The sequence below is a fragment of the Pelobates fuscus genome, chromosome 2, assembly GCF_036172605.1.
Source record: "Pelobates fuscus isolate aPelFus1 chromosome 2, aPelFus1.pri, whole genome shotgun sequence".
In the NCBI taxonomy this organism is placed as follows: domain Eukaryota; kingdom Metazoa; phylum Chordata; class Amphibia; order Anura; family Pelobatidae; genus Pelobates; species Pelobates fuscus.
In genome coordinates, this window is record NC_086318.1 from 426,642,326 (window position 1) to 426,657,350 (window position 15,025).

General features: G+C 43.3%; 1 protein-coding gene across 1 annotated transcript; it reads left to right on the forward strand.

The window, feature by feature from the left end:
* Positions 1-401: 401 nt before the first annotated feature.
* On the forward strand, positions 402-10,831 carry SDE2 (SDE2 telomere maintenance homolog). The gene is made up of 7 exons (XM_063444067.1): positions 402-542; positions 667-781; positions 2,107-2,218; positions 2,700-2,869; positions 7,405-7,516; positions 8,077-8,869; positions 10,361-10,831. Exons 1-7 carry the CDS (start codon positions 438-440, stop codon positions 10,574-10,576), a joined length of 1,623 nt encoding a protein of 540 aa, XP_063300137.1. The 5' UTR covers positions 402-437; the 3' UTR covers positions 10,577-10,831.
* Positions 10,832-15,025: the final 4,194 nt, after the last annotated feature.

Here is a 15,025-nt window from a genome sequence, read left to right on the forward strand (position 1 = left end):
GCGGCGGCCATCTTTGTGGTTGGAATAAGAGCAGCAAAGCAGACATATTGTGTGACAGCTGCAGAATTCTAAAATACATTAAAATTGCACAAAATACACAAAAAATCAATACAAAAATAAACCTGAAAACAAGATAAACTGAGCAGCAGCTTTCATTACTTGGAATTATATCATTATAGAAGAAAAACACACTGTGCTTCTAAGTTTGTTTATTTCATGTTATGGCGTCCTAGCTCTCTTTCTATTCTATCCCTAAACTTGTTTTTTCTAATACTCCCCTCTCCTCCCTATACAGTACGTGGAAGCCATTTTCCCGCCTGCCCGCAGTAAAGATGGCGGCGGTGGGTTTACGCGTTTAAGTCATCGCGTGAGTCGCTTCCTTCCGGCTGCTGGAGCGTCACGTGACGCCGTGTTGTTGTGGCTTGGAGTTAGCAGACATGGCGGCCGCTGTGTGGGTGCGTGATGCCCTGTCGGGCAGGGTGTCCGGTGCCAGGAGGCCGCAGGGAGCCACGGTTCGAGATCTCCTTCCTCAGCCTGACCTGGTGAGACCCCAAACAGGGCTTTAGATCCAATTTTAGCTTCATGTGCCATCTCTGTCAATCACAGCAACTTCGCTGCTCTCTGTTTTGGGTTAAGTGTTGACACCAATTGTCTTGTCTCTTTTAGGGCCTAACAAATGACTTCTATGTGAAATGCAACGGCCGTCTGGTTGATTTGGAAGAAGAGCTTCAGGATGGCCTTACATACAGCGTGGAGCTACGGCTATGTGGGGGGAAAGGAGGTTTGTGAATCTAAATAAAACGAATTTAGCTTCATAAAATAAAGCTGAGATTTAACATGTTGTACTTCCCATTCTGCTTTTCTTTATAACCAAAGAACGAAATATCTTGGATTGCTCTCCTAAATGCGACAACTTTGATGACGGAGTCAATTCCTGAAACATAAAGTTGTTATATATGTGGTTGGATCCTACTCCCTCTTTGTTTCATACAGTGATTTATCTACTGATAACTATATAGAAGTGCATGAAACAAAGGGCTTCACGTAATTATGAACGGCTGTTAATGCTTTCATGACATTGAAAATGCCAGCACATTGTTGGGCACAAAGTATCTTTCGTCAGAATACTCCAAAGTAAGAAATTACATGGTTTCCTGTCTGGGGTTTGAGCTGTGTAAATCTGTGTATGTTGTCACTGATGGTTAACTGATTAAAGGATCACTTAAAGGACCACTCTAGTGCCAGGAAAACATACTCGTTTTCCTGGCACTAGAGTACCCTGAGGGTGCCCCCACCCTCAGGGACCCCCTCCCGCCGGGCTCTGGAGAGAGGAAGGGGTTAAACTTACCTCTTTTTCCAGCGCCGGGCGGGGAGCTTTCCTCCTCCTCTCCATCTTGATCGCGACGTCATCGGCTGAATGCGCATGCGCGGCAGGAGCCGCGGTCGCATAGGAAAGCATTTACAATGCTTTCCTATGGACGCTTGCGTGCTCTCACTGTGATTTTCACAGTGAGAAGCACGCAAGCGCCTCTAGCGGCTGTCAGTGAGACAGCCACTAGAGGATTTGGAGGCTGGATTAACCCTCATTATAAACATAGCATTTTCTTTGAAACTGCTATGTTTATAAAAAAAAGGGTTAATCCTAGAGGTACCTGGCACCCAGACCACTTCATTAAGCTGAAGTCGTCTGGGTGCCTAGAGTGGTCCTTTAAAGTACCATAACGTTCTGTTTCCAGGTGTGCCCTGGTACCCCCCAATTTAACTGGTCAAAGATCTTAACAGTTTGACTTCTCACCTGGCATTTGCTGGGTACAGATCCATGCCTCCTTGTAGCTAGAAATGCTCTTCACTGAGCTAAGCAGTGTTGGATTTATTTTACAAGAGCTAACGGAAGCTCCTCATAGGACTTTTCAACTGAGAGGAGTTAAGTAGCGAGACAACGAGGACCCCCAGTTAAGAAATTGAGCTGTTGCCAAACAGTGGGGGCCCTCCTGGCACAATAAACCAATCCAGCATGTGGTAGTGGTTATGGTGTGTGTATTATTCTATTTAAGGGACCGTAATGATTTTTATGATATTTGTTATTCTCCTCTGTTTACCATCCAGGATTTGGTTCAATGCTCAGGGCACTTGGTGCACAGATCGAAAAGACCACAAATAGGGAAGCGTGTCGTGATCTTAGCGGAAGGAGACTTCGAGATGTAAACCACGAGAAAGCGTAAGCAAATCAGTTTATATGCTTTCTTCTGTTACTTTACTTAAACGTCTCTTTTCTGCTTTATTTTAGGGTTTTTTTCTGGTTGTTTTAATCAATATATGGGAAAATTCTACAGCTAGCATTTTTTTCTATTTCTAAATGTTAACATTTTCATTTTTGATAACTTAAATCATGTCTACTTGTTTACAGTGAGCATGTTGTGCAGGTCCTGCTTTTGTTGGTTATTTACTAAAGTGTAATTATTGGGACCAAAACAATTCACTAAAATCCACTAAGGTGTCAATTTTACATTTCTAAAGATAGCTGACTTTCAATGCTATTTTATGGATTATAACTGTATTGTACAACATTTTGATTAATGCTTTGTGTTTAATATTGATTTCCTTTTTTTCACTCTTATAATTTGTTTGTCAATGTAAAGATCTCTGGATAAGGGCACTATATAAGCATTATTAAATAAATACATTTTTACTTTGAATAGAATGGCAGAATGGATAAAAAAGCAAGCCGAGCGGGAAGCAGAAAAGGAGCAAAGACGCCTGGAAAGGTTGCAGCGTAAGCTGGCAGAACCCAAACACTATTTCACCGACCCAGAGTATCATCGTCAGTGTCATGATATGTCAGAACGTTTGGAGGACTCTGTAATCAAAGGTACTGACAGATCCATCAATTAAACTCTGATCCATATAATTGTACCAAAGCTGAGTGGGTAAGGTTCACATTACTTTTCTGCGTGGTGTGATTTTATATAAAAAAGGACTACTATAAAAAGACACGGTTAGTACAGGACAGTACTTGGATTGATACAGATGAGAATCCCAATTTTACATCTCTGCCCAGCATTTCACAACAGCAACAAAAGTCATGTACTGAAGGACCAGAGAAGTAGAGGGGGCAGAACAGGTCAGGGATTAAAGTTGTAGATAGAATAAAAGGAGGTGTCGGATCACTTTTTTTTTTTTACATTTTTTTATTTTTTCATGTACACAGCTTTACAACAGGCATGCAGAGCCACGACAGCTTCTGCACGCTTTTTATACCATTTTGCAGTGTAGACAGCACATTTTTTTTTATATAACATGAAGAATACTGGCAGAGATACATAAAGGTAGTATGGGTTAGCATGTTAGACTGAGCATTCAAATAACTTTTCTTAGGTGAGGTCCCTGAATGTCTGGTTAAGGTACACGCTTCAAAAGTCAACGATTATGACATTACTTGCGGAACAGAAACATTCTAGGTCACGTAAGTAAAACTTTGCTAGCAATCAAGTGTTATCTATACTGTAGCTAGTTTACATCATTTAAGCATTAGGATGAACAGGAAAGATAAACTAAAAACTTGGCTCATTATGATGCTATGAATAATCTTACATTGGTTAGCAAAGGTATTAGGCTGTAGTTAACGTTGAGTTTGCAATACGACCACTGGGTACTAATTGCACCATGAAAGCCCTTAAGGGACAGTGAGTTTAATGTCTCTGTAAGAGTGCTGGTGTATATTACGTGCTGTACGTTTATCCTATTACCACGTATGGGCCATCGGAGCTTGGTAGGCTGCATGGTCTGTAAGGTGATGTTGTTCATCCCCGGGAAGGGCTGTGTGTTGGACCAGGCTCCTTGCATGTGGCTCGTGGTGGGTGAGCTGCGCCGGGGGTTCCCGTTCTCCTGGGCCCAGGTCTCCCGTGAGTCCCTTGCCGCTTGTCTGGTAGCTTTCCGTTTCGGTTTGGCTGGGTCATGTGTCTGCGGGCGCTTTACGTGTTGGGGGATTCCCCAAGTGTTTCGACGGCGTGTTGGCTGTGCCGCCGGGCGAGCCCCATGCTCAGTGCCGGTTGCAGGTTCGCGGTCCGGTGCATCTTTTCTCTGGGTCAGCTGCCCATGTGAGTGTCGGCTTTCGATGCGGTGCCAGAATGCTTGGCATATGCGTTGAAACCGGGCTTCAAAGTCTTCCCGTCAGGACTGAATGTCCGCTCCCTCTGTGGTTTGTCGGGGCTGCGGTTCGGCGGCCATCTTGTGCTCGCCATGCGGTACTTGGGTGTGGGCGATCTCATGTTTGCCGGGGGTGACTTTCCCCAGTGGGGACTGGGATAACCTCCTCCGGTCCGGGGGGGGGGGGGGGGGGGTGGTGACGGGGCTCCGGCGTCTCGGGTCAGGGGATCGGCCGCCTCCCCCGGCACGTAGGTCGCCATCAATGTTAGGCCTTGCGGCTGGACGGCTGAATACTGTGTTGGGGCGACTTGCTGCATGGGTGCTTACGGTCCCGTGCTGCTTGGTGGCAGAATCTTGCCCGTGCCAGGTCATTTTCTGTGTGTGTTAGGTCGGATTAGCTGATTTTCAGCCCTGTTGTACAGGAGCTGAGCTGAAACACGTCCTGCCATCTTGGCTGCCAGGCCCCGCCCCCATCGGATCACATGTTGATGGTACCTCCATGGAGCATGTTCAATGGGGCTCAGAATCTTTATATTCATTTCCATATGTGACAGTATGTGGAAATGTAATCAATTTTTATGAGAAATTGGATAATTCCAAAGATTAAAAACACACACTGAATTACTGTGGAGATATTTAATTTACTTGAGCTAAATACTGTAATTGACACCTTTAATTTGGGTGCTAATATGAAAGCTCACCTTTACATTAGCCAAGTGGCTGCTGAGGTGCTGAGATTTAAGGGCCTGGAGAGACTCATTGGGACACAAAAATAGAATGGCAACCAAAGATTCTTTTTACCATGTGGTGATTATAGTACTTTGCGTTATGGCCATGATACATTTTGACTTTTCACTTACATTCACCTTGTGCCTTACATTTTGAGTTTATTAAGTGTTCTTGCATAGCAAGACCACTTACTATTATCTCACATATATATAATTCTTATTATTATAGCCAAACTTACCACCCTAACTCCTCCCACAGTTTTTACCCTACATAGACAGTAATATACCGAAATGTGCGGATTGTTCCCGATCGGATTGCTATTACTTTGTGGAAAGTTTCGCCAAATGGTTCTCGAAATATCGTCGTTCTTGTGGTGAAATTGGTCCCATAGGAATGAATGGCGGAATGTTCAAAGCTAGAGTGGGAGCTGACAAAAGCTGAAAAATCAGGACATGATTTCTAAACTGCCACCACTCCCTCATTTTCAAGCCCACCTACACAAATCTTATATCAAAACGTTCAGCTATCCCTGCTGCCACTAAACATGTCCACGGCTAAGCCATAGTCCTGATAGTTTTTACAATATGACCATTTGTTTGCAACTCACGCCGTCCATTGACATACTATGTATCAAAATGTAGGTCTGGGTCTTGTGATTCTCACAATATAAAGCTCTTCGCTGTTTTTAAAATACGACCGTTTGAAGATGGCAACCGCCAGTGAAGTGAGCAATTTGGAGCAGTTTGTTTTTAACCGCTCTTCTCTGCCCTATTTGGAATCTATTAGTTCCTGTTGGCAGTTGGTGGAATGTTCGAGGGATTTGAAAGATTTTAAAGCTCTTCTGTGCCCTTGCTGTGGAGTGAGTGAACCACACTCCAACCTTTCCACGGTTACTCCGCCCAGTTACCCCGCCCAGTTACCCCGCCCACTCCACCCAGTTACCCCACCCACTCCACCCAGTTAGTCCGCCCACTCCAGTTGTAGACTACTGGTGGAGGCAAGAGCACTTCACACAATTTCCCCAGAAATTGTAGCTTTTCTAGTTTCTATATGTGCTCTTTATGTACAATAAAATCCAATGATCATGATTTATTTGGATATGTAAGGGTTATCTGCTCTGAATGGACATTTTCTTTGATGGTGACCGCACACACAGCCCTGGTGTAGTGTTGTCTTGACCTTCTGTATCAGGTGATGCAGAACGCTTCCTTCTTTACCAATGATACCTCGGGTCATTGCCACGAGACCTTAGGTCTCCCCCACTGGCTGACGTCGGTGGTGGAGGAGCGTGAGCGGAGCCTGACCCAGTGCCGAGGGACATCGGTGCTGGGTTCAGGTAAGTGGTTAACCCCTTCAGCCCCGCGGGAGTGGGGACTTAATAACCCTATAGTGCCAGGAAAACAGGTTTGTTTTCCTCTCACTATAGGGTCCCTTTAAGCTCTGAAGATTTTATAGCATTTTTGCTTTTTCACAGGTTGGCCATTACTCGTTTTTTTTTTTTTTTTTCTTCAATGCATTACAATGATGTGTAAAACCAAACTTAAAAATGAACTCACAATTGTAGTTCCTGCATTTTCTGCAGATTCCGCAGTGAACGCTCATCAACCCAGGAAGTGACTCAGCCACTCATGATGCTTACGTAATATTTTTTAGCACTGCCTTATCTATAACATAATCAGTGCTTTTAGACACTGCAAGAGTTTCTGGGACGCGTAGTCCTGTTTACGGCTTACTGTAGAAAGCGATACGCTGAACTATAACTACCAGGAAATTACATTATAACGTCACTTATAGCAGTGATATTGTAATATAAGGAAAACATTGGAGGATGGGCAAAAATTGTGGGTTTAAGGAGCGATATTATTTATTAAAACAAAAGACCATGAAGAAAAAACAAACACATTCAAACTTAAAGGATCACTATAGTGTCAGGAAAACAAAGCGCTTTTCCTGACACTATAGTGCCCTAAGGGTGCCCCCACCCTCAGGGTACCCCTCCCTTGGCGCTGAAGGGGATTAAAACCCCTTCAGTTACTTACTTTAATCCAGCGCCGGGCTCCCTCAGCGCTGGTGACCTCTCCTCCCCGCCGACGTCAGCGGAGCTGAATGCGCATGCGAGGCAAGTGCCGCGCGCGCATTCAAAGTGTCAATAGGAAAGCATTTTTCAATGCTTTCCTATGGACGCTCTGCGTGATTGAGGTGAAATGTTTCTTCAGCGTCGCAGATGCGCCTCTAGTGGCTGTCCAGAAGACAGCCACTAGAGGCTGGTTAACCCCAAATGTAAACATAGCAGTTTCTCTGAAACTGCTATGTTTGCATCTGAAGGGTTAAAACCCTTGTGATGTGGTTGTCCCATTTATAGGCCAACCGGAAGTGTGAATCACACACAATCGCTTTTTCCCACGGTTTCTTCCTTTGGGATGTTTTGGAGATGGTAAAGGAACACCTGACCGGTCTGACTTTTGATTCTGCTTGTATAGGATCAATGCTGGGTTAAAAAAGAAAATCATGTATCTTTCTCTCTTTAAGGCTTACAAGCATCTTCAAGCACTGTGGTCTCTCCGGAGACAGAGCAAAGTCGCAAACGCAAGACAGAAGTGAAAGTCGGGAAGTCAGAATCTGGCAAAAAGAAATGCTTTTGGTAGGTTTTTTTTCAGCATTTGTTGAATTGTGATGCAATAATGTGCTGCAAGTGGTACTGTGTGTACAGCACAGTTTCCCGTTTCAATATAATATGAAGTAAAGGTACACTTCAAACTGTAGTTGATCCATCCTATCTTAAAGCATTATAAAATAACAAAGTTCCTGCGTTTTCTGCAAATTCAATGGATTTGCAGCTTCTACAGTGAGCACTGCCTGTTCTGGAAAGTGACTGAACCTTTCCTGATCTAGTTATAATTCTTCTGTCGAGTTGTGAGGATATCTATTATGGTCACAGAAGGCATTTATCAGGCTATATTGAAACAGATTTACAACCCGTAGCCTAACCTACATTATACCTACCTGGTGGATTTTTGGTGTTTGTTTTGTACAGGTACAATATTATAAGTAAGGAATCTTGCTGGTCATGAGAAGTGTTAGTGTTATCGACTATGCACGTCTGTTTTTTTTTTTTTTTTTTTATCTGAACTCGTCCATTGTTTTGTACATACATGGATATTACAAGAACCCTCGTGAATTGTATTTATTTATTTTATTCAGGACGGGAGTGGAAGGATTGGAAGTGTCTTCCAGTTCAGATAGTGACAGCGACTGTGAATCACCAAGTACGTCATCAGCCTCTCACAGTACGGATCCTAAACTGCACAGCTCAGAGAGTCAAAGTGATTCTGATGGATCTGAGTCACATCCCACACCTATGACAACTTCGCAGACTACTAAGGAGCAGAAAATGTCTGTAGAGGCCTCCGAGGAGCAGAAAATGTCTGTAGAGGCCTCCGAGGAGCAGAAAATGTCTGTAGAGGCCTCCGAGGAGCAGAAAATGTCTGTAGAGGCATCCGAGGAGCAGAAAAAGTCTGTAGAGGCATCCGAGGAGCAGAAAAAGTCTGTAGAGGCCTCCGAGGAGCAGAAAAAGTCTGTAGAGGCCTCCGAGGAGCAGAAAAAGTCTGTAGAGGCCTCCGAGGAGGAGAAAAAGTCTGTAGAGGCATCCGAGGAGCAGAAAAAGTATGTAGAGGCATCCGAGGAGCAGAAAAAGTCTGTAGAGGCATCCGAGGAGCAGAAAAAGTCTGTAGAGGCATCCGAGGAGCAGAAAATGTCTGTAGAGGCATCCGAGGAGCAGAAAATGTCTGTAGAGGCATCCGAGGAGCAGAAAATGTCTGTAGAGGCATCCGAGGAGCAGAAAATGTCTGTAGAGGCATCCGAGGAGCAGAAAATGTCTGTAGAGGCATCTGAGGAGCAGAAGAAATCTGAACCTACAATACAACAGATATGTCTGTCAGAAGAGAGATTACCAGATATAGAAACTGCCAAACCAGCGCCGGACACAGTGAATAAGGTAAGCAAAAACATATGTGCAATCAATTGGTGCCGTGTTTTAGTTTTTTTTTTTTTTCTTTTACAGCTTAAGTTCAAACTGTAATTTTTATATATTCATATACAACCTGGTTGCAACGGCAGTGGCAATGCCATCAATGTACAACTGTAATGTTTGAGTATTATTATATATTTAACTTGGGATAGTTATGACAGATCATGTGGTTGACAAGGTCTCCCTCTAGTCTAAACGTTGTGCTGGGTAAATCATTATGTATGTAATTTAGAAACTAGACTCGTCCGAAGATCAACTGCTCTGCACATAGAATAGTACAGCAGAGCGGACCAGCTGAGTACTCAGTGCCCCAAAGATGATGTGATTGGCATCACCCTGTCAGTACACTCACACTAGCTGGAAATCGGTCTCACCATTTGTTGGCAGGGTACGTGCATGGCTTTCAGGGTCAATACATTATTTTACCCTTCTACTAAAGTGTAGTGTTACAGAGAAGGAAGGAATAATATCCATGTTTGCTAATACTTTTCCAGCTCAGGTTGCACAATGCATTCTTTAAATGTACTCTTTAGAATAACGACTTACAATAGTAACACAGGCCAAGTCAAATATTGTGTTACAACATCACACCAATTATTACATTTAAGAAAATATATATATTTTTTTTTATAGCAGTTTTCCGACCTGTTTAAACGTAACTTTAACGGTTGAGCCAATGACACCTGCCCTGCTTTTTTCTGACTTGTAACATTCTATACTCCCAACTCATTGGGGACCACCGAAGAGTAAAGGGACACTCCCGGCACCCAGACCACTTCTGCCCATTGGAATGGTCTGGGTGCCAACTCCCACTACCCATAACCCTGCAAGTGTAATTATTGCAGTTTTTTTTATAAACTTCAATAACTACCTTGCAGGGTTAACTCCACCTCTAGTGGCTGTCTACTAGACAGCCACTAGAGGGAACTTCCTGCATCATAGCACAGAAAACTTGTGCTAGAGCGTCGCTGGACGTCCTCACGCTGTGAGAGGACCTCCAGCGTTGCTCAATTCCCCATAGGAAACCATTGAAAAGCATTTTCAATGCTTTCCTATGGGGAGCTCTAATGCACCGCGCATGTGCATTAGGTCTCCCCGGCCGGGTCAGTCTCTCCCACCGGCTGACGTAATACAGAGGAGGAGCGGCAGCAGAGTAAGAAGTAGCGAAGTGGGACATGTCGCTGCCTCTGGTAAGTTACTGAAGGAGTTTTAACCCCTTCAGCAACTGGGGATTAGGGGGTGGGAGGGAGAGGGGACCTGCAGTGCCATGAAAACGGATTGTTTTCCTGGCACTGTAGTTTCCCTTTAAAGGCTGGGTTAAACCAGTGACCATGAGGTTTGTGCAGGTAGAGTTAAATATTATATAGTAGGCTACACGTCCCATTGCTAACTCTTGAGTATGTGGACAAGCTAAATGTAAAAAAAGATTTTCAATAAACATGCTCTTTGTTCCTGCAGGATTCCTCTCCTCTTGACCTTCTCAAGTTTAACTCTGCGGTGGAACTGGAAGTCCTGGGATTGGAGAAGTTGAAAGTGGAACTTGCGGCTCTAGGTTTGAAATGTGGTGGGACTCTGCAAGAACGAGCTGCCAGGCTGTATTCAGTAAGGGGACTCTCCAGAGACCAGATAGACCCCAGTTTATTTGCCAAGCCAGCAAAAGGGAAAAGGAAATAAATCGTTTGTTTTTGGACAAAAAAAACTCATGTTTTAACTGTTGAATTTCAGTACACGAACATTGCTGCCTCCACCAATGACCATTACGGCCGTGACCTGAGATCACCGCCCACATCTGGTGCCATTTCTGGTTCATAAAAATTGAATGGTAAAACTTCACAACATGTGAAGAGGCCTATTTAAACAATATCACTGTACAAACCATGCGTATATTCATTTTACTGGATTTATTTTTAATAAATATTTTATAAGATCGTTGATGGAATTGATCCATAGGTATTGCAGTGTTTCTGTCTGTTATCTTTGATATTTATATTATACCTCTTGGGGGTTTGACTAAGTTGTGAAGTTAACCTAAATTTTACAACCAGCAGCTTACTAGAATTCAATTTTTAAATCAATATATGGGAAAAAGAAAACCCTTTTTTTTTTTTTTTTTTTTTTTTTTCTTTTTAAAACATTGTTTTTTATAAATATACTGGGGATTTACTAAAGGGCAAGCTAGTGAGTGTTCTCAGAGCTCTCATATTCTTTGTTTTTCTTGCAATGCATTGACTTGGCTCTCCCCAAAAGGTTAATTGAGACTTACAAGCACAGATGCTAATAACAGGAGCTAGTAAGACTCCATTCCCCTTGGGCAACAGAATGAGACAGGGGTGCCCCCTATCCCGGCTCCTGTTCACACTTACCTTGGAACCACTATTACATGCCATAAGGACACATGCGCACATCCAGGGGGTGGGGATGTTGGGATAACAATTCAAAGTATTGGCTTATGCTTATCCTCCTTGAAACACTCGACAACACTTCTAGACTGCGACTTTTATCTTGCAGGATATAAAGTCAACTTGACAAAATTGGTAGCCATGCCCTTTCACCTTTTAGCCCCAGATATGGCGCTCATTCAAAACTATATTCCATACCCTCATTGGAGAACTAGGACAGTGGACGGATAAACCAATTTCCTGGCTGGGACGCATACACTCAATTAAGATGAACATTCTCCCGCTTATTTCGGACCGCCGGGGGGCATGCGGGGCTTAGACCATATGCCTAGTGTGTCATTTGTCTAGAGCAATGACGTTTTCCAGTCCGCCTATCAATGGATTGTACAGTGTGATGCCAGTAGCTCTGCCCTAACTGTACTATACCATTTCCTATGGACATACATCTGAAGGGGGCCCAGGAATGGTGTGGTTTAGTTCGGCTGTATGGGCCACTTTCATAATGGAAAACATTGTTGCTCTAGATCCCTTGTTGGAGGGTGCGGTACCTCTTTCAAAGGGGTTTCTGGTCAATACAGTGGTACGGACTGTCATCCATGTTTGGTTTACTGAATACGATATTTTCAGATCCTGTGCTCGGTCTTCCAGAGATCTACCAGTTTTCCTCTTTTCATCCTACTTTCTCATACTACACTATACTCCGTCTTTTCATGTTAAACAAAAAAAAAATATTTGTAAACTGGCAGAGAGTTGCACCGCCTCAGCTCGGCATTTCTAAACACTTATTATGTGTGTACGACATACCAATGTTATAACTGTGTCACCCAGTGCCAATGTGTGATAGTACATGGTATTTCTATCTGTTGTAATATTACTATTTCTTCATTGGTTGATGGTTCATTGGTTGATGTACAAAATACCGCATTCTGGGCATTGTTGGCCATGTACTCGCTTGACTTCTCCTTAAATGAAGAATTAAAAAAAAAAGGGGTAATCGAGATGTTGACCCCGTGCTCACTGTAGCTAAAGGGGTATCGGCTACACCTAACTGACCAGGCTCAAAGAAGGCTGAAAAAAACGTCTGAAATTGCTGTATCTCTCAAGCAGAAAGAGCTTGCTGGCATTTCGGTTCTAGACTGCCCTTACGGGTGGGATCAGTTACGATAGGGTCACGGGAGTTGTAATTCTATTACAGCTCAAAGGCAACCTGTTGCAATTCGGTGAACATCTTAAGTGCTAACTGTTGGCCACCGTGCCATAATGTGTTCGTTCGTCTACAGCTTGGAGAATATGAGCTGTAGATTATTTTAAACCTCGGTAACTTTAACATGATTAACTAGTACAGTGTTATGTGCTCCCTTTTATAAGGACAATGGTAATCCCAGATGTCATAAGTTACATTCAAGACCATATAATGACAAGAACATTGTGTTATATTGGGCATCATGGGTTCACAGATTACCCATATGAAACATGGCCACTCTGTAATAACATGTTTTTAGTTTGTACTATTTTAGTCTACCAAGGTAACATTTATCCTGATCTAAACTTGTGGTGAACGATTGTAGGTTAGAGGATGCCTACCTTTATAATAGGACATGATTGCTATGAAGCTTTACTGATGAAGATGCATAAGGTGATTTGAGCTCAAATGAACCCTTAAGCATTTAACAAGTTAATGTGATCTGAAGCATCTTCAGCCTAGTTTCTACGTATGGATGTCCACACATGTTGACAGAGCCAATGAATGCCTTCAAACTTCCCTGTCTGTTATCTCCTATGAAAATTGGTAGTACTATAGTGATTTGTGCAGCCACCTCATGTCAGTCATTGAGTCCCAATGATTGCGCTTCATGGTTACAAAACAGCCGAGTGCTATGAGATCATTTTACTGAACTTAGGGTACTCTGTGGTGCAGACATTGCTCCCTCATGATGATACCACTAATATATGATAAGAAATACTCCAAGCACATCCCTTAACATATTGATTCCTGGTTTCATGAACAACTTGTAGAAGTCTGTCCATGGCCTCCTAATCACCAGATCTAAACCTCACTGAATCCCATTGGATGTTATGGAGTACAGTTTGTGAAGTGGACTCTACTTCTTCCATCCCTCATAGACGTTTCTTGAAAAATGGGGACCTTTCGTTACTGCTACTACAAAGAGGATTGATCCCATACTGAAAGCAAAGAGTGGGTCCAGTCCTTATTAGGACTTTTGTGACAATAGACCAGTAGATCCAGGTGTTTTGTCAATTCTCTTGGGTAAATCTTCAGCTACTCATCTCCTGCTGATGGCCAAAATCTGGAACCATGTTCCCTTTTACCCATTGTTTTAGACAATGAAAACAACAAATATTTTTAAGAATGTCTTATACCAAAATGGTTCTAAAGTTTATAATTCTAAAAAAAAAATGTCTTCCTCTCTGAAAGCACTCATTATTTCTGATAATGATATGATGATGTTTTGGGAGCAACTCAAGTGCATTAACTCACTTGTGCAATTAGGGGGAAGCTTTGCCTGATTATTTAGGATGGTCGCACCCATGAGTCCAGTCCAAACTACCCAGATAATGTTTTTGGTCTCTTAGGCAAGACAGTAATATATATGGCTGGTACTCCTTTACACTGTGAACTTGTGGGTCTCCATCTACATTGCTATTTATGGACTGGGCAGGTCCTCGATGGATGGGAGTGAGCAGGTGGGTAATCATAGATCCCACCATTCTGTTCATTCTAACACTTGTTCCTGTGGTGTGTGAGAGCAGTAGGGGCTCTAAGCAGGGCCGGATTAACATAGGGGCTGATGGAGCTGCAGCTCCAGGCCCAGGCCCATGGAATAGGCCCATTTAAAAAAAAAAAAAAAAAAAATTTTTTTTTTTTTTTTTTACACACTACTCTTAGGTTTGCCACCTGACTGGTATTTTACTGGCACAGCTGGTATTTGAGGCTGCCTGGCTGTGCCGGTATTGCAGTAAAAGTGGTGGTCTGAGCAAATTACAATACTTCCCTATAGGATTGGCTGAGACTGTCAACTAGGCAGAGCAGGGGCAGAGCCAGCACAAGTCCAACATAGCCCTGGCCAATCAGCATCTCCTCATAAAGATAAATTGAATCAACGCATCTCCATGAGGAAAGTTCAGTGTCTGCATGCAGAGGTTGGAGACACTGAATGGCAGTGCTGCACACTAGGCAGTACTGCCCCAGGAAGCACCTCTAGCAGCCATCTAAGGAGTGGCCAGTGGAGTTATTTTCTCTGAAAAGACAGTGTTTACTGCACAAAGCCTGAGTGGAATGATTCTACTTACCAGAACAAAAACAATAAGTTGTAGTTGTTCTGGCGACGAGGGATGTATGGGAACAAAACTTGTATGTACTGGCTGACAATAAAATTAGTTTAGGTAATGCAGATGTTGGTCTCTCTAACACTGTGGCATGTCCCCTTTCGTCTACACTCACTACATACACCTTTTCTCTGTCTCAGACTATATACCAGGAACTTCTGCCTGCTAGTAAGAAGGTAAGGAGACAAGTGGACCAGCGAGTGCTAGGGGACAGTCCTTAGAAAGCATGGAGTGAGCGCATCATTAGACGCATTTATGTCAAGCTCAGGGTGCTGCCTGCATAGTATGCCCTTAGTTGGACAGCCTGTATGATTGGCGGGCAGCCTGACATGCATTCATGCCAGGCTGGCCTTCAAATTCTTTGGACAGACATGCC

Coding starts and splice junctions, on each gene's coding strand:
- SDE2 (XM_063444067.1), top strand. CDS start 438: ATGGCGGCCGCTGTGTGGGTGCGTGATGCCCTGTCGGGCAGGGTGTCC. Junction 782..2,106: donor GCTATGTGGGGGGAAAGGAG/GTTTGTGAATCT, acceptor TTTACCATCCAG/GATTTGGTTCAATGCTCAGG. Junction 2,870..7,404: donor GGAGGACTCTGTAATCAAAG/GTACTGACAGAT, acceptor TCTCTCTTTAAG/GCTTACAAGCATCTTCAAGC.